Here is a 19,216-nt window from a genome sequence, read left to right as displayed (position 1 = left end):
TCAATGTGCTTATTTTTTCACATAAGTCTCTTTGATTAATTTTTCCAGTGTTTGTTGTGATACTGTTAAAGTGAGTTTTACTAACAATCAGCATATAAGCAAAATCCATTGCTCTCCAAAGGCTTCATCCACCCCATGCTTTTTTTGCTCTAATTGTTGGCATGGTTCCTGGTCTCCTTTTAATAGCGAGGGAAGGATCTCTCGGAGACTGTTATTTTAATATTAGGTCATGTAAACTTTGAGTAAGGTGACAAGATGGTTAAAATGCCAACAGCTACATAGTGTCTTGCCTACATTTTATGTTCCTGTTGTTATCACCAGCAACACTGAATCGGTGCTGGATGTCTTACAGAACTAGGAGAAAAAAAATCCCTTTATAAAGCTTTCCTGACATTCAGCAAGAATGGAGTGGATGTTATTGGTCTCATTAAGGTTTCAGCTATTTTTAGGAAACACACTTAATTGACTTTTCAAAGTTGTGATCGTTATTAAAAGTCTTTTAATTAATAGATAGTAATTCATGGTCAATAAAACTTCCTCACATTGTATATGTCTTCCATTTGAAAGGGGATCTATGCATTTTATTTGCAATATTTTCCTTGTGTGATTGGAAAAAGAATTAATACTGTGGATTTTTTACATCATTGAACAGATTTATGCCATTTCTCTCAAAACATGACTCAGCATTTTTCTACTGAAAATGTTAATGGATTAGGAGCAGTATGTTGGACCATAGTACCACCAGCTGTTTGTTTTATTTCTCCTTGTGGTGTCATTGGCTTGGCATTAATTGTACAGCTTTCATCCCACTGACAGTAGGAATACAGAATTTTTTGTGCCATTGTTTTGACAGTCACAGGTTTATAGATGTCACAGGCATTCTCCAAGGAGAACATTTTTATTGATCAACAGCTCTGCTGAGACTCTGTGTTATGTGTTCTTCTAATACAAATGTAGTTAGGACTGCGAGGGATCAGACAGGTAGGTCTTCCAGCATACACAGAAAACTTATTGCAAGCATTATGTTAGAACCTGGGACTTGTGAAGCTGATATGAAGACTTTTCATCTTACAGAGTTAGTACATGTTGGCTACGGCACCTCTGACTGCTGGTGTTGTGGAGGGAATTTATAGAACTGGAGAAGGCTGGTGAAGAGATTGCTACATGATGAATTTGTGAGAGAGTGAGTTGAGCAACCTTACTGATGTCTTAGGACCATTGAGAAACTAAGCTTAGGCCAGTGATTCACACAAGAAGTGGCAGAATTACTTTTGATTGGTATTAAACAGTTCAGAAAGGTAGTGGCTGTCCTTGAAAGGGAAGGCAAAGAGAGCAATGGCTATTGGTTCTTTTTGGTTTTACCTTGGCAGATAGAGTATCATGTTGTCTCTGTGAAACTCCGTGCAAGGATGGTGATGTTACATAGATTTATCTGGGGAGAGAATCTGCCCATTCACCATCTTTTTTGTTTTCCAAGAAGAATGTGGCTTTTTTTTTTTTTTTTTAAATAGCTTTGCAGCTTACTCAACCTACAAAAATAATGTGGGGAATAAAAGGTTTCTTGCTAATGGGAAATTTGGTAAAGTTTGAGCTTCTTTCATCATCCACACTGCTAATGTTGATGGACTGCAGGAGTTGGCTTGGCAATATTTTCTACTTCACTCAGTCTGCTGTTTTCTGAAAATCTTAGAAATTTTAGATCCATACTGGCAAAGCTATTACTGATATTATTTTTTTGCATTATTGTCCGTCCCCTTTCTTCAGATGGGAGTGAAAGGCATGTATTACTTTTTGAAAAATACTGATGATGTGGAAAAACTGTTGTGATGACTTGTTTTCCGAAAGGCAGCAGTATTCATGACCTTCGATCTTTATGCTTGTGGCTGAGATTTCTTTTGGGTATGTCACATAATTCAGCATTATTTCTTTGTGCTATCCCTTTTAATTATTCTAAGGCAGTGTCAATTTTGGATTTTGTAATTAAAAAAAAATTGAGGATGTACAGGTCAAATAACAGGAGAGAACTTTAATACTGAAGTCATTATTATTAGGGTAGAAAGTGTGAAAGTATGTAGGCTTGGTATTATAGCTGAGAGTAGTGCCAGCAAAGGAATGAGATTTACATTTGGGAATGACCCTGAACATTTCCATTTCCCCAGATTCCTTAAATCCAGAGAGGAAAGTGATGGCTTTGAAAAGTACTTCCTTGTTGCTGATTTTCATGGCATGGAGCGCTTCACCTGGCATTAAGGCAGCACCAGAATGGTGTATTTACAGCAGTCTTCATGTGGGAAAGGATTGAGGTTTCCAGCTGAAAGAGAGGGAACAGTGACCACAGAGTAAAGGCACCATGGAATTACTCACTTTTAGCCTTTGTTCCACCCTTGATGTGATAAGGTGCAATCCATGCATGGATGTAAGGTTACTGCTATCAAGAACAAAAAATAGATGGCTTCTTAAAGAAACAAATTTACCATGTGAAGTTACTAATTACACTTTAATGATAGTCAGGAGGGCAAAGAAGACCAGTGTTTGCATAAAGCATGATAGGCATATTTTAAGTCAGGTCTTGCTCTGCTGTGTCTTGCTTTCCTCTTGCTTCGTTCCCAAGCCACACTCCCTTTTTACTCTTTTTTTTTCTTTTTTCTTTTTTTTTTTTATCTGTGACATCTGCTTGGAGCTTGTCCCTCCTGTGATACCATACTACTTGCAGCTGTTCAGACCTCCAGCTCTGAGCTGTGCATGGGGTGCCCTGAGCATACGGCCTTTTTGATGTGTGATAAAACAGAACCAAGCCACTGGGGGTATGGAGAGGGAATGCAGCAGAATATCAATAAACCTGTTCTGAACAAAGCTGCAGCTCTGTGGTGGAATAGACATTTCACTGAAGTGTCAAGTAGATGGATAATGTATTCTAATTAGGGACTGACTGATACCCTGGAACTCAGAGACCTTTGGAAATAAGATCCAAAATGCTAACTATTTTTGTAGTGTGTGTTTATTTTGCATTTGTTTAGTGCTTTAAAACGTATTTGTTGCAGGAATCTCCTTATTGAGCTGTGTTTTCTTACATTGCGAAAACTTTTAGCTATAAAATTGCTTATTGCCTGTTTTAAGGACCTTAAAAATTTGTATATAAACCTCATGAAGTTTGCTATACATTGTTAAAATACAATATTGTGTTTACTGACTGTTGCTCAGTATGTGATTTTGAGCAATAAGCTCATCAGAAGCAATGGTTTTGTGGGGTGGGTTTTTTTTGTTTGTTTTGGTTTAGTTTCCAAAGGTGTTGCGCTTGGGGGTGGAGAAAATGAGCCAGATTTGTAGTCTGTAAATTGGCATAGATTTATTGGCTTCAGACCACTGATGCCATTTCTCCCTAGAAGAGGATCTGGGCCTATATATATGTTGTACAGGCACAATATATTCATAACTAGTGCTGAAGTTCCTAGCATACTGCTAAAAATATTGTGCAGTCTTGCCTTCTGCAAGTCCCAAGGGATAAATTGATTTCTCAGCACCTGTGTGACCTTAGACAGCAGTTCATTCTAATTCGATAGAGCAAACACTAGGAGTGGCAAAAATGGCTTGCAGTTACTTGAGTCTCTTATTTTCTACAGATATCAGCAGGATTACATGTTCCTGAAAGCAGGCTAATTAAGGAATTTTAAATAGTCTACTCTATTTTCTTGTATAATTGGAATGTCCCAATTTTCTCCTACAGAAGTCATGGAGATATGTTTCCCTGAAATACTTCTAAAACCTTTGGACCTCATACTGACAGAGCTTCAAATTTATGTGGGAGATGATAATGATTGCTAGCTAATGCAATATTAAAATATCTTCTTTATTTCAGTACAAAGATGGTTTCCAGATTTATTGTAGTATCACAAAGTTATTTTAAGGTATAGGATATAGTGACAAGGAAATGTGTGGTTAACCAACTAACAGATAAATTGGAGAAAGTTCAGGAGATTCAGACTTGAGACTGGGAAGTGGATTAGGTTTCAAATACTGCATCACACAGAAACTGAGCGAGGCTGCAGCTCTCCTACAGTATTTCACAGATCTGTAAATGTTTTTTTAAAGATGCTCAATCCAACACTTAGCTGGCTATAACAAGGACTTAAGGGAGCAAAAGGCTCTTTTTTCTTTTTTCTTTCTTTTGCTCTGTTGCTTCATTAGCTTTGGGAATGCTGGTTCCATTACTGTGAGTTTTCCTGTATAATTTAAGAAAATAATGAAAGCGTGCATATTTTCCTCAGTGTTCATGGCATTAAATCTGTCTTTAGATTTGTTTAGCCTCTTTTTTATACACAGTGTGGGCTGGTATCCTTTTGAATATTTCAAAACTGTAGAAACTGTTTTGGGTTGTTTTTATTCAAGACAGAAGTTTCTTTTCTTTTTTTTTAAGATTGAAACATGAAAAAAAAAAATCATTGCTACAATACATAAGTTCCCATTGCTTTGTGGCAGTGGTATTAGTGCATGCCATTTCACAAAAATATCAGTGCTCCATGTTTGCTTTCTTCTCTCACAAGCATCCAGAACGAATACTGTGCTGTTGTGGGATGAGAATGAGGTAATTTTTGTGCAAATAGCAGTGATATTTAGTGCTAATTTTTGTTTTTTCTCTTCCAGGATCAATAACTGTTTCATGTTTTTGTTCAATAGGGGTGGATTTTAGAAGGCTTCCCTGAAAATCAGGAACAGGCATGGATGCTGCAATCATCTGGCATCATTCCTAGGCATGTTGGTAAGCAGTACAAGGTTTATGTGTGATTGGACCCAGTAGGAAAGACTAGAACTGTTTCTCCCCCCAAATCCTCAATAAATTCAATACCAATACTGAAGACACCGGAGTCACCAGACAGCAGAATATTTCAGTACGGTTCAGATTTGCTCAAAAACTTGAGGTAACCTGTGAGACTTTAAACCCTGTCTTCATGAACCCTTTTCTTCTTACACGTTAGAGTTCTGTAAATTCAAGACCACTCCAGCAAGTGTCTCTGAGCGGCTATATATAGCTTTGCTTCTGCTCTAGGAGTGGGTCTAAGTTTTCTCTGACTTCCATCTCTAGAAATCAGCCTTTATCATCAGACCAAAACAATTCCCCATGTACTAAATACAAATTCATCCTTCTTTTGCATTAGAGAATGCAAGCTTAGCAAACTTTATTCCACCAAGTGAAGTGGACACATGATTTGAAGCTTGACCTTTCAGAGAATAGGTGAATTCTGACTTGATTTGAGAGGAACATTTGTTTACTGGCAAAGTGCTGGTAGGCAAGACCTTGACAGCTGCCCTTGCCATCTAGAAGAAGCCAGTTGTCCCAAATTAATATAGTTGGAGGACCTACTTAGAATGTAAGAAATTATTACGATTGTGGGGCATGCAGTGTAAAATGATGAATGTAGAGCTTGCCAGTGGATAGTGAACAGAATGTTAGCAAACTTGATGAATTGTCGCTTTGGGTTTGATTTGGATGAGATTCGACTGTTAATGAAGAATTCTGAATCACTGCAATAGAGTTAGGCAAAAATGTTTAATGCCTAGTACTTGCATGTATTTTTAATACAGCTAATAACATCTGAAGTTGAGTTTTGCTCACAATTATATCTATGCAACCAAGACCTGAATGAGAATCTTAAAGCTCAGTCTGTCTAGTTAATCAAAAAGATTGAGAGATGAGATTTACAGTGTATGAGTACCTTAATAGGGAGAAAAGCATCTGAAAGAGCTATTTGATACAGAGAAGGAAGTCATACAAAGAACTTGTTTGAAACCTGTAATCAAATGCACTGAAAATAGTAATTAAATTACAGTGTTTAACTGTGAGGATGATTAGCCAAAAGCAACCTAGGGAACTGACAGATTCTTCATCGTTTGATGCTTTCTAATCAAGTTTGTATACTTTTCTGTGAGGTTATCAAAAATTAAGCTTCACTGGTCTCACTATCACTATTTTCTGGGTGAAAAGTAATTGTTTGTGGTATAGAAGAGAATCAGTCTTGAGTGATCTGTGGGTACTTCCGTCCTAAGCTCCAGATACAATGTAAGTGAGGGACAAACTTGTTAATTGGTATGAATGACAGGGACAGCTAGTACTCATGGATACTGGACTGGATTAATGTATATTTCATCCCACTATACTGCTTAGGAGGTGGAGCAAAGTTCTGATTGAAAGTGAAATAAAGTTTTGCAGGTAGAATACTGGGAAAGGAGAACGAGGCAAATGTGCTTGAAATACGTTCATCCATCTTTAAGACTAGGATACATCTAAACAGTTACAGGAAATAAAACAACTAACAAGAGCTACACTTTTTACTTCTTTTTGTTTGTTTGTTTGCTTGGTTTTTTTGTGCCTAGTTGTGCTTTATGCTCCAGACACTGTGCTGATTGAGAGGAACAGCGGGAAAAGGCTTGATCCAGTCACAGCAGGTGCAGTACGCGTTTGTTCCTGATCTCCACTAGAAACTGGAGTGTTGCTTGGTCTCAGAAACATTGTTAATACCAGTGGGATTAAAATTTAAATGGTATCCCTTTAAGAACCAATAGGGATTTATAATTACAAATTTAAACTGTTTGGAAAAAGTGTTTGCTGACATTGCATTATTTTTTTGTGCCAGAAAATATGGGAAAATATGAAGCTCAGTATTGAGCCTGCAAACAGTAGACCACGGCAGTGCAGAATACTTGAAGCTTAGGTCTGTCCGTATGAGCTTACATTTTGCATGCATCTTTGCTAGGTCCTGTTTTAATTCTGAGGTGCAGGTATGCTTTTAGGTATCTTCCATTAAATGACTGTCAAGTTGACTTAGCTCTGTATTGTCTGTTGACTATCATTATCAATCATTCATCACAAAATAAAATCCTGACATTGCTCAATAAAAAAATCACGTTGGATGTTTTAGGAGTGGAATTAGGAGGGATGTTCTTAACTAAAGAAATGGCTTTTATTTGCTATAAAGGAGATTTGCTTATCAAAGGACTTGCTTAAGGTTCAGCCTAAGAATTTGGAGGGATATCCCCAGTTCCTTGTTCTTACTCATCATGCTGTCCTGGCTACATGGGTGGGCAGTTACCTTGGCCACTTCGTATCTGTGCATCTGTGGAGTAAGCTGTCAGTATAAGTAATGAGGGAAGTGCACAGTTTATTGCTTGTGCCACAATATAAAGCTTAAAAAAAGACCTTGATTTTGTTTAGGAAACCTTTTGGAGCTGAGCAAGACCTATTAAATCATCCTCTTAGTTCCTAATCAGTGTCTAACTTCCAGAGGTGTACCATACAACATTTGACTGGCCAAGTGATCCACTGATACAGCAGCGTTTGGTGAAACCAGAAGATCTATCTGAACAGGAGATGTCAAAGAAACTGCTGGAATATCACAGAAACTTCCCTGGGGTTTTCCAGATCTACCAAAAAGTTTTGAAATCAATCAATGCAGACCAGCCTTCCATGGATGTCCTCTCACAGGGTAAACATGTACCTTTATGGCACATCTGATAGTTGATAAACTCTTATTTGAAAGGTAGTTCCTAGCTGTTAGAGACAGTTTGTAGGATTAGGGTTAGTTAACACAGATAGCTCCCAGCTGAGTTGTGTTCTCTCTAGTACAGTGTTACGGCTGTTCCTGGTAATTATTTTACAAGACTAGAATAAGTGCAGATAACTGGAAAGTCTTAGTTCCACAGTCCTGCCAAGGAATAGCTGACTCGGTAGAACAAATGTCATGGTTATTTCTGCAAGAATCTCTTCTAAAAGGCTGCATTGTGGCTCAGTTGTTAATCTCCCAAAGGGCTAGTACCTTCCACAAGTCTGATAACAAGACGTAGGAGTAGTTCAAAGCCGGTAACATTTCATTTTTTAAAAGCTGCTTGTGCTGGTAGCTTTTCTGTTCAACAGTTCTTGTTTGCCTTTGCTTGACTGTAATGCAATCTGACTTTTAATGTTAATTCTTCAAGAAGAGAATGAGGAAACTGCCAGAAAGACCAACTGATAATGTACTTTGTAGCTGTCAGTCTGTAGATGATCTGTTATATCCCAGTAATTTTGCATCTCAAAAAGGTCTTTTTTTAATAAGTGCTGCACTTTTAAGATAAACAAGTAGGAAGTTTATATTCTGAATTTACACATTAATTACCTCTAAATTACTTAATTAAATTTAAAAGTTCATATCATCATTCATAAAGAATTCATGCCTTGAATTGTAAATAAAAATGCGAGTGCCTGAATATTAATTATTATTAATTAATAATGTAGTGAGATAAATTGAAAACTGGAATGAAAAAATCCTCTCTAGATCTTTTTTTCTGCAGTGCATCAAGCAGCCAGATTTTTTTTTTAAAGAATAATTAGATGTGGAGACTGTCTAGGGGATCATTACTCCTAATTAACTTGGTTATTTACTGCAAATTAAGCATCATTTGTAAGCAGGGTGCTTTGCCTGTAATGTTTGTGCTTTTCAATACACTGGGTTATGGAAAATGTTCAGGATAACTAGAGCACTCCTTGGGTAGCTGATATCTGGTTTTTAGGAAGTTATGCAGCAAATACACTATTTTCTGTTATGATTTTCCAGTCTTTTTGTTAAGTGTTTTTATTGCTACATGTAGAGGTAAAAAAGAAAGAGAAGATCTCTCATCAATATTAGTATTATTATGGATCGTTTCATACAATTATAAAATTTTCTAAACTCTTAAACCTTAATGCAATTACTGCTAACATATACTAGGATATGTGACATCAAATTCAATTGTACAGTGTAGTATCCCAGTACAGCTTGTGGCACTGGAAAAATAGATGTTTACAATCCCATGTGGCTGCAGTTTCAGTTAGTTTCTCAATACTTCAGGTCTGCTATCTAGAAATAGCAGGGCTGGAGTTTGCTGGAGATGCTTCTTTATTACAAAAGGATTTTGTAATGTTACAGAAGTGTCTAGCAGAGCGTCCTCAGCAAAAATGTTAGTTAGTATACAGCAATGTGTTAACAATGGTAGTTAAAATACTCATCCTTATGATGTTCTCCCTCAATCTTTTTGTGTGTTTTTTTTTAATATGGACTTATGATTCATACAAACATTAATGTATAAGCCTGTCCTATTTGTTAGACTAAAATACCATTTTATTACAAGGACTCTTTAGTCTAGAGAGCCTTTTATTTGAACTGAAGATGTCTGGGCTAACACTTAATTTTATCCATTGGAATTACAGAGGAAATCAGAGCCTATGTAGGTGTGCCCATGCTGCTTTAATCATGGGTAACTATGGCAGTCAGGAGACGGTGGCATGAACTTTAGCCTTGGCATTTGAATCTGTGATTCCTGGAAAGCTTGCATAACTTGTGCTGAAGCTTGAGCTGCTCTCTTCACTAGTATTGTGAACCATAAAAGGGGCATGGGGAGTAGGAGTGTTTGGCTTTGTCCAAATACAATCCTAATATGTCCTCACTGCCAAGCCATGTCTTCTTTTAGCTTCTTGGTGATCTATCAGGTTCTCTTTTGAGGTTGTAACAAAGTTCAGATCTCTGTAATACAGCAATGTTGATGATCTCATGTCCTGTGGTCTTTCCAAAGCCCTTACAATCTGTAGATTGACCTGAATGTAGTATTTCCTACGCAATACAAAATGTAGAAGAGTGAAGTTGGACAGAGAAGCTCAAATATCCTTCACATGTTATGCAAAAATGATGGACAAAAGAATAAAATTATACTTGGTTATGTGTTGTCTGTGCTGCATTGTGTCGTGACATCCTATGCTACAAGTCTATAATATTGTAATTAGGAGTCTGTGAATCACACACACATAGCTGGATAAATGTCATATTAATTTAACATACTGAGTTTTTACACTTAAATATTTGTTCAGAAACTGCAGAAAGTATTAAATGTAATTATATCCCTCTATAATTTGCATGGTAAAATTGTACCTATGAAGCAAAAATTACTTCTGCTAATGTGGTTTAACCCCAGCCAGCAACTAAGCACCATGCAGCCACTTGTTCACTTGCCCCCCACCCAGTGGGATGGGGGAGAGAATCGGGGCCGCGGTGGGGTGGGGGGAGTAAAACTCATGGGTTGAGATAAGAACAGTTTAAAAGGACAGAAAGGAAGAAACTAATAATGATAATAATAACAATAATAAAATGACAATAAGAATAAAAGGATTGGAATACGCAAAACAAGTGATACACAATGCAATTGCTCACCATTCGCCAGCCGATGCCCAGTTAGTTCCCGAGCAGCGATCTGCCCCTGGCCCAGCCAATTCCTCCCCAGTTTATATACTGGACATGATGTCAGATGGTATGGAATACCCCTTTAGCCAGTTTGGGTCAGGTGTCCTGGCTGTGTCCGCTCCCAACTTCTTGTGCCCCTCCAGCCTTCTTGCTGGCTGGGCGTGAGAAGCTGAAAAATCCTTGACTTAGTATAAACCCTACTGAGCAACAACTGAAAACATCAGTGTGTTATCAACATTCTTCTCATACTGAATCCAAAACATAACACTATACCAGCTACTAGAAAGAAAATTAACTATCCCAGCTGAAACCAGGACAGCTGAAAACAACATGGTAGAAGAGCAATTATTAATTGAATCTGCTCTTTAAAATGGTTTGCCATCTACTGATGAAAGAAAGTATAGGAGTGTAATGATAGTAAGATTTCTAAAGTGCTCCTCAGTGTAAGTTGCTGACATGACAGTTTTATCAGAGTCCTGATCTTGGTTGGAGTATCTAGATGTTTCAGTGATAAAATAAAGGATGATCAACATGACAACCTTTTTTAAAGAAACAGAGAAGTTAATCAGTGTGGTTTGTGGGTTTTTTAAAAAAATAGGATATAAACTGTATTTCTTGCTTTTTTCTCATGTTCTAGTTCTTACCTATGTCCAAACACGGCACCGATCCGCCGCCCCCTTTACACCACGGATTATCTTTTGTGGACCCCCAGGCAGTGGGAAGAGCCTGCAGGCAGCACTAATAGCTCAGAAATACAGTGTTGTCAACAGTAAGTTCTCAGTAAATATGCACTTTGCTCAATTCCCCCTTTCTCTCTTTTTGATCATTTATCTTCTGCTGTCTTACTTGCTCATAAAATTTCTCTGTTTGTCCATTACTATGGGTGTCAAATTTTTGAGGGAAGTGAAAAGTATTTCGATGAAGAAATATAAACCAGTAGAGCATATATTCTGTGACAAACCAGCTTTAACATTTCTTTAGTCATCATTTTTTATAGCCTTTGCATCAGTATTTTTCCGTGTGTTAGATTCCTGTAGTGCTCTGAATTCTTCTGCAGATCCATGGATCATGAGTAATGTCTTCGCAGTTTCAGCTGTCTGACCAAAATTGGGGCACTTTTAACATAGCATTTACTCTGAACTTTAATGAGGACTCAGGTTCTGTGAATCTGAAGTAAGGTATTGGAAAAGGAAGCAATTATTTAAAAGTGCATTCTCTTTCTTTTGTAAAGTAGGCCCAGAAAATTCTGTGTGAGGATTGTTCATGGTTAGCATGCTAATGTTAAAAAGCCCTATAATATGAGTACACAGCTTGGTGATAGGATCAATGCAAAATGCATCCATGTTCTATAATGTCTTCTAATAGTGAAGTAGCCATAAATTATTTTAAACAAATGTCTGATATCTTTAAAATTTGCTGATTAGTCATATCCTCTTTGTTATGTAAAATGCAAGTTTGTTTCATTAGTATTCTTTCGATGTATACCAGATGAAAAAATCAGAATTAAGGAGGTAGTGATTTTTTTTTATCTTTGGGAGATTCTTTAATTAGTGGAACACACTCCGTTGTCTATAGTTTGCTAGTGTCTTCCCCGAACTCCTGGTGAAGTCAAAAGATTCCATTGAACCTGGATTTGGCTTTACATGTGAATAACAACATCAAGATCTGAGTGGTATTGTTTCCAGTTACAGGTTTAGTAGATCTGCTCAGCAAAGAAATAAATTTTTCAAGTTCAAACTTCAGAAAAAGCCGTATGCTTTCCATAAAATCGTTCCAACTAATGGCTAGGTTGCAGATTTTGTGCAGTTCCATTAAATGCACAGAAACAGCTATGGAACTATCTACCTATCAGTTTAGGGTTTTAGGTTTAGTATTTTTGTATTTTAAATCTTTATTATTATTTTAGTCTTTAAAAAAGAAAACATGAATATGACTAAACTGATATCCACTGAACTTGAAAAAGGTAAATTATTTAAAAATCTATATTACAATACTGATAAGTACAAATAAAATTGATAGAATGTTTGTGCTATCAGTTATTTTAATATTGTTGTGGTTTATAATTTCATATTAAAAATAAATATTTGTAGATTTATTCAAAGCTGTATTTTTAATAACTGTGTAATTGGCCTAATGAAAAATAAAACATGTTTGAATGTGTTGAAGAAAATTAACTTGTTCTTGTGTTTCCTGAATAATTTTTTTTAAACTTTATTTCTAAAACTGCAAGTTTGATAGTGTTTTCATCTAGGTCAAAATTTGCATATTTTTTTTTTAAGTAACTATTATATGAGAGAGTTGCAGCTCCTTTTACTAAATACCATTACCACTGCTTTACCCATATGTTGGATTTTATTTTAAGTATACTGTAAACCAAATATTAGAAGAATTAAGTATTTAAAACAGAGTCGGAACACCATCATTTTTCAGAATAGTATTCTGTGTATATGTAATTTCCAATTAGGCCATTGGGATTGAAGCACAGGCTTAAAAATTTAATCCTATGTTTAAATAGTGTCATGAATTGGATTGAATTTAGGTGTATACATACTAGTTGTCTTAAATTGGGGTCTATGCACTGAGTTTCTATTACGTTTTTACACCATTTATTGTGAATATGAATTTGCTTCTACAGGACAACTAAAGACTGTTAAAATTTGGGTTTATCCCTTGTCACTTAAACATTAAACTTCATCAAATTTGTCCAAGAAATGTTCCCGTTCTTACTTTTGTTTGCCAAACAGTGTGATTAACAGTGATAAAGTGGATGAAAGAGCTTGCTTCTTTTTCCACTAAAGTCAGTGCAGATGTAGATGTTGGTGCTATTGAATTCAGAAGGGGTGGAATCAGCTTACGATTATTAATTGAAAGGTCATGCAATAATGTACAGAGTGACTGTTACCTAATATTAACCAAAACTGAGTTGAAACTAGGACTTGTGATGTTGGGTAACTTCTCCATGGCTTAGTTCCCCTCTGTGTAAAATAAGGGTCAGGACAGTTGTATTTAACTCACGTGGGGCAGTAAGACTCAGTAACTTTGGTCAGAAAGTGCTATGTAAGCCCAAAGTAGCAGTGTTTCGTGTACAACTGTCCTGACTAAAACTTTACATCTGCATCTCCTGGTGTTCTGTCTATTTGAAGTCAATGATAACATTGCATTAGCACAGTTTTTTAAATACAGTTCTTACACGTTCATTAAATGATCCAGGGAGTCACTTCCTTGAACTGCGTATTATCCCGCACCTCCAGCAGTGCGGTTCAGATGCTGTTCAGCAGGTGTAACTTTATTCAGTAATTACAAGTTTATAAAAAGTGCAAACTTTCTCTCTACCTCTGTTTTTAATATGTTCTTTGCCAAATGTATTCTTTTTTATTCAGCATTCTCCCCTGCTCAGTCTCTGCTTTTTGCTCTGCTTGGCCCAAAAAAATAAATATCCTAACAACAAACCTCCAAAACCTATAACTTTTCTTTTATTCAGTGACCTTATTCCAGTATGCAGCTTCTGGGGTTTTTTCCTTTTCTTCGTTGCTTCCTTTTTAAAATTTAACCTTGTGTCTTTTTTGTTCTTCCTTCCTGTTAGTTTGCTGCGGGCAACTGCTAAAGGAAGCTGTTGCAGACAAGACAAAACTTGGAGAACTCATTAAGCCTTATATTGACAATGGATACCCAGGTAGGGCACGTTGTTTTCTCATTACACTGTAGTTACAAATTTGTGGCAAAAAATAAATGGTGAATAAATGTTTCTTGGTCAGATTCTAATCTGAGTTACATCAGAGTAATCTGGAATTTTATTAATTGCATTCATTACATGTGATTTGAATCAGTGTGTAACAGAGGCTAGATTTCTAAGATCTTCAATATCTTGAAAGCATATCATTAGTTTGCTGTTCCAGTGAAATTCAGATTTCTTGTACACAACTCCATGTTTTCATCTCTAAATCAAAATCAGAATTCTGATATAGATGTATAACTGTAAAATGTTTAAACTGTTATTTAAAGTATTGTGTTTCATTTTCTCTGCTTTCATATGTGGATTTTGACTTTTAGAATGCTACTGTAGATTCCTCTACTTTCACGCAAATATTTTAAACTTAAAAATAAAGTTTCTTTGCACTTCATTTCTATTAGCATTTTTGGTTGTAGGAGGGGACTACCACAAAGAATATCTAAGCATACTTCGTTTTTGGAAGGCTCTGCAGTGATTTCAGATAAATCATAAATACTGTAAGCTCCTTAGGGCAGCAGCTTAAACTTACAAGTTTGTTAGTTGTCTTGCACAAGGATAGCTCTCTGTATGTAGTGGGTATTAAAAATCAGAAAAGATCTGTAGTTCTAAAGGATAAGTTTTATTTTAGTAGGGTGGAAGAATGTTTATTTTGCCAAATTACAATGGCCTGGAAGAGGAACTTTCAGTCCTGTTTCTGGCAACAGGCCAAATGGTTACCAACGATACAAATATAAGGAGACAATCTTGCTGAAGATTGAGAAATCTCTGTTAAGCTTCAGTATTAATGGAATTTTAAGCAAACCGCCCCTGAGCGAAGAGAAATCTTCATTGTCTTTTATTTTTGGCAAGGAAAGTCATTTGGTGAGGTGGAAAGCTTGAAAGTCCCCTTTTTTGCACAATAGCTTAACTCTGCAACTGAATTACACAGATCTGAAACATGAGCCTGTAAAATTAACTGAGGTTCCCTTGATACCATACCAAGAGATTCAGTACTTTTCTAAGCATTTCAAAAAGGCCTTTGGCAGCCTGCAGGTTTGGGTATTCTATCCCTCTGTCAGTCACTTTATCAAGCCACAAGGCAATACATTTTAACTCTAAACTTCATCTCTAGTGAATGGATTGCATTTATTCATAATACACTAACTCTGCTAGTTCAATGCATTAATTTTCAGTGGCAGCTACCATTTTGCTGGGACTAGGAGCTTATGTGGGAACCATGGGAATGGAAAGCATGAATCTCTACAGCCTGAAAGAGAGAAGCTGGGTCCCCTGTAACATAGACAGGGAGATCTAGGAGAGGATTTTCTGATTTAGAGATACTGCTAATCAGAATGGCCATTTATCTCCAAGGCAAGAGATCTTAGCATATCTTAATTGCAATGTATCCTAGATCTTCACGTATGGAAATAACTTCTTCATGGGTATAGTCTGATTCACCTGAATGTGGCTACTTGTGTATACAGTCTAACTCACATGTGGAGACCATTTTAAGCTCTGGGCCCATGTCTTTTTCGTGGTATCCATTAAATTCAGAAACTTATGTGTGTGCTGTTATTTCACTTTCTTCTCATCTCTGAAGTAGAGGACAGCCACTGTAAATACCTCACTCTCTAAATTTCAGTTATGGCTGAGATGGGAGTTTGGATGATCTGTTTATTCAAAGATAGGTTCTTTAAAAGCTTTATTTACTAAAATGCTCTTTGTGTATTTTATAAACTTCGTCTTAACCATTAAAGTTCCTTAAAGGAGATACCAAAAGCATTCCCAATAGAGTAAAATAATTGCACAGATCGTAATTCTTAGCCAGTCGTAAAAATATGCACATCCTTCGTCCAAGGGAGCTGCTTTCATTTCAAGAAAATGAAATTGAAGTTGTAATTCCTTTCTTCCTCCAAATTAGAAATTATTTCAGGTTTAGATTAATTTTTTTTAATATAGCATGCAAGGATAAAGCTGTGCAATGCTTCTGAATGTTAATGGGAATCATAACTATATTTCTGTGCATTGTGCTAAAAAATTCTCCCTTAGTTTTTGCTTGTATGCACATATATTTTATTTGGTACGACATACTACAAAATTAAGGGCTGAATAAAAATAAATATTATATAGCAATACCAGAAATAATAAGTTCTGTCATTTCGCTAATCCTCCTCTCCCAGTGATAACAAAGAATGAATTTACATTAGTAAACACTAACAAGAATTCATTACTGCCCTCACAAGAGTCTTGGAGAAAATGAAATAACAGTGTAGTGAAGAGGAAAGATAGGCAAAGAATCCTTGCTCTCTTGCTACAGATTTACTAACAGGTTAATGCAGAGGAAAGATTCTCATGCTATTACTGACTACATTAAGTTTCAAGAAAATCACATTTGAAAAGAGTTAGTTTAGTCAATAGCAGACTGTTATAACTGGAAAAGCAATTAGAACTTCAAAATTTTCCTTGCATTTCTAGTTATGTACTGAGTAAGTTTAATTGTTCCTTTGGGCCAGGAATCACGCAAGTGATATTATCACAGAATACCCTGGAATGAAAGACAAACCACGAGAAACATTGCGCTCAAATCATTACTAGTCAAAATGAAACTAGTACCATAAAATCTTGAGAGCACGCCTCATTCTTAAAATGCTCACCCTCGGGACTGATCTCAGTGTCGTTTCCATTCTTGTGGACACAACTGATGGCATACAATTAGTCATTTAAGATATGCCAGCAGGGTATGTTGTAGTGTCATAAAAAAGCTCAAAACCCAGCTTATTCAAAGCTAACTCGTTATTGAGTTATTGAGGCTGTCCACTGTCTATTCTGTTCTAGTTCTGGTTGACTAACTCGGATCTCTTCTTGGTTTTAGGATTCACAAACATTCTCTGTATTGTTTTTTCCTGTACTGCTGCTTCATGTATACAACATGTATTTCAAGAACAGCCCAGACAATTCTATTATTCACCCCAGAAGACAACTCAGTGCATTCCTATTTTCTGTATTTTCCAGTGTTTGCTGTCTCGTAAAGACCTTCTCTCCTGCTTTATCAAACTTCTCAATTTTGTATATGGTGATTTATTTTGCTTAATGAAGGTAGCATAGATATTTTTGAGCCCATTAATTTTTTAATTCCCAGGACATTCTAGTCTACAGTTCGTGCACACTAGATATTGAAAAATGCATTTCCAGTGAAAAGTTCAGCAACGTGACTGCTTTCTGTCTGTCATAAACATATAGTTGTTCTTTGGACAACCAGTCTGAAATGCACAGACTTTTCCTTTAGGATATTGTGGTTTCCACTGAATATTGGGCAATTATTGCTAACTATACTCTGGGCAGAAAATTACCAGCATTGGAGTCTGAGACCAGTCTTCTGCTCACTGACTCCAGTTAGTTTAAATCTTGGTCAATGATGCTAAATTTAGCATACACAGTTTGCTTGGGCAGCCTAGGAAGACTTCCACTTGGAGTAAGAGGCGAGAATAATGGCCAGAACTCTTCCATAGGCAGCAAGACAACTCACATAAATTCATTACATCTGATTCCTTCTGAAATGTTGTGAAGAGAGTGGTCCTCCCCTTCTAGTAATTCAGGCTACGGACAAATGATGCATATGTAGATAGCCCGTTTGTAGACCCCACAGGCTTGATGAAGACCTTTATGCAGAATTTGTGTCCCCAGGTTGCTGTAATTCTGAGGAGGGCTAGACTGCCTTCTGGACCTGTCTCATTGAAAACATGGGCACACATTAATTCAAAGTTCCGTTTGCAGGATCTATGTTCACAATTTTAAAGGTGTCTGTCAGAATTTGGTACCCTGGGAGAAAAAAAAAAAATGCAGAAAGCATATCTACTTCCCCCCCTCAAATGTCCCTGGTGTTTGCCCCTTGAGATGTTTGCATTTTATTAATGAAAATAGAGGCAGAAGCATTTTGGCATTGGGGGCATCACAAAAATAGGAAAGGTCATCAGTCAGTTGAAAAGAAATTTCAGTGTGTTCAATTTTCCATGTTCTCATGGTGAAATAGTGTGGAGTGATCACTGCTAATTAATATATGTGTTTGCAAGGCTGCAATAAATGGAGTCATGAGAAGTGAGATGACAGGAAAACAGCATGAAGAGCAGGGGCGGGGGAAACCATCCCAAACCAGTAAGATTCTGCTTTTCAGTTGGGAGAACTGCTATTAGTTTGAGTAATTGTTTTTTTCCACCAAAATGAAGATTCAGGTGGTAAAGAGAGCTGATTCCTGGAAGACAGACAACATTGCACTGTTTGCAGCCTGTTAGAGTTGAACACACACAATCTGTGTTGTTTTTTCCCCTTCCTTTTTCTATTTTTTAAGTAGTAATATCTGAAGCTGTCCCCAAAGGCAGTCTGCATGTGGGGGGTAAAATCTGGAATTCCCTAATTTCTCCTATTTTCTAATAAAAACTATTACTGTACAAATGTAGATTCCCCCCCACCACCCTTATTTTAAATTGGAATGGTTTTAAAGGGGTGCTTTTGGTGTAGCCTCTGAAAGTTGGGGTCCCCTGGTGATTGTGATCACAGTCTTACTGAAAGCACTTGGGTTTTGTTTTTTTTGACATCGAATTAATATTCTCATCACTAAGTGTGAAGTACAGATTTGACAATAGAGCAGCTTCCTCTTTGTTAAAAACTTGCAAAGAGTTTCAGAGTTGAAAGGCTGAGTAAATCTTTATATCTGAGGAGGTAAGCTTAGTGTTATTTCTTGTTTTTAACAGCGCTGTACTGGCGAGCTGCAAGCTGTCTGAACATTGGAGAGAGACCCTTTGGGAGCTCCATTGGTTTTCAGCAAGTCTTTGCATGCAGTGTGTTTGTACTAGCTGAAGACAGCGCATGGCTCTCTAAATAATTTACAAGTTGATTAATAGACTCACATGGGTATAATTAGAAGAGGGAGAGACAGCAGCTACAGTAACGGGTACAGTGCTTGGGGGAACTAGAGACTTTATTTTTTTTAAAGAAACTTTCTAGGGTGCTGGGCGTTTGAAGATAAGTTGGGAAGAGCTCAGTGCCTCTTCTCTTTTGAAGTGGAAATAGGACAGTTTGAATCCGTCGAGTTTAATTTTTCACAAGCTTTAGGGGCCCTGCAGTGCAACTCCCTTTTTATTATTGAAAAAACTCTCCATTTTTCTTTCATTTTCACACACATGCACACACATGCACGCATACACACACACAGAGCCTGAACAGTATCTAATAAACAAAATGATTTTCTACTCTAAGTTAGTTTTAAAACGAT

The 19,216-nt window shown here is 36.8% G+C and overlaps 1 protein-coding gene across 1 annotated transcript in view; it reads left to right on the top strand.

Moving 5' to 3' along the window:
* AK8 (adenylate kinase 8) overlaps positions 1–19,216 on the top strand; it is a 73,891-nt gene that overhangs the window by 17,882 nt on the left and 36,793 nt on the right. The window contains exons 6-10 of the mRNA XM_049832739.1: positions 4,675–4,756; positions 6,370–6,441; positions 7,278–7,478; positions 10,876–11,007; positions 13,822–13,911. Of these exons, the coding sequence (XP_049688696.1) occupies positions 4,675–4,756; positions 6,370–6,441; positions 7,278–7,478; positions 10,876–11,007; positions 13,822–13,911 (577 nt within the window). The remainder of the gene's footprint in view (positions 1–4,674; positions 4,757–6,369; positions 6,442–7,277; positions 7,479–10,875; positions 11,008–13,821; positions 13,912–19,216) is intronic.

This window comes from Accipiter gentilis, chromosome 29 (genome assembly GCF_929443795.1).
Source record: "Accipiter gentilis chromosome 29, bAccGen1.1, whole genome shotgun sequence".
In the NCBI taxonomy this organism is placed as follows: domain Eukaryota; kingdom Metazoa; phylum Chordata; class Aves; order Accipitriformes; family Accipitridae; genus Astur; species Astur gentilis.
The sequence above is the reverse complement of the archived record's forward strand: the minus strand, read 5'-3'. Positions and strand labels throughout refer to the sequence as shown.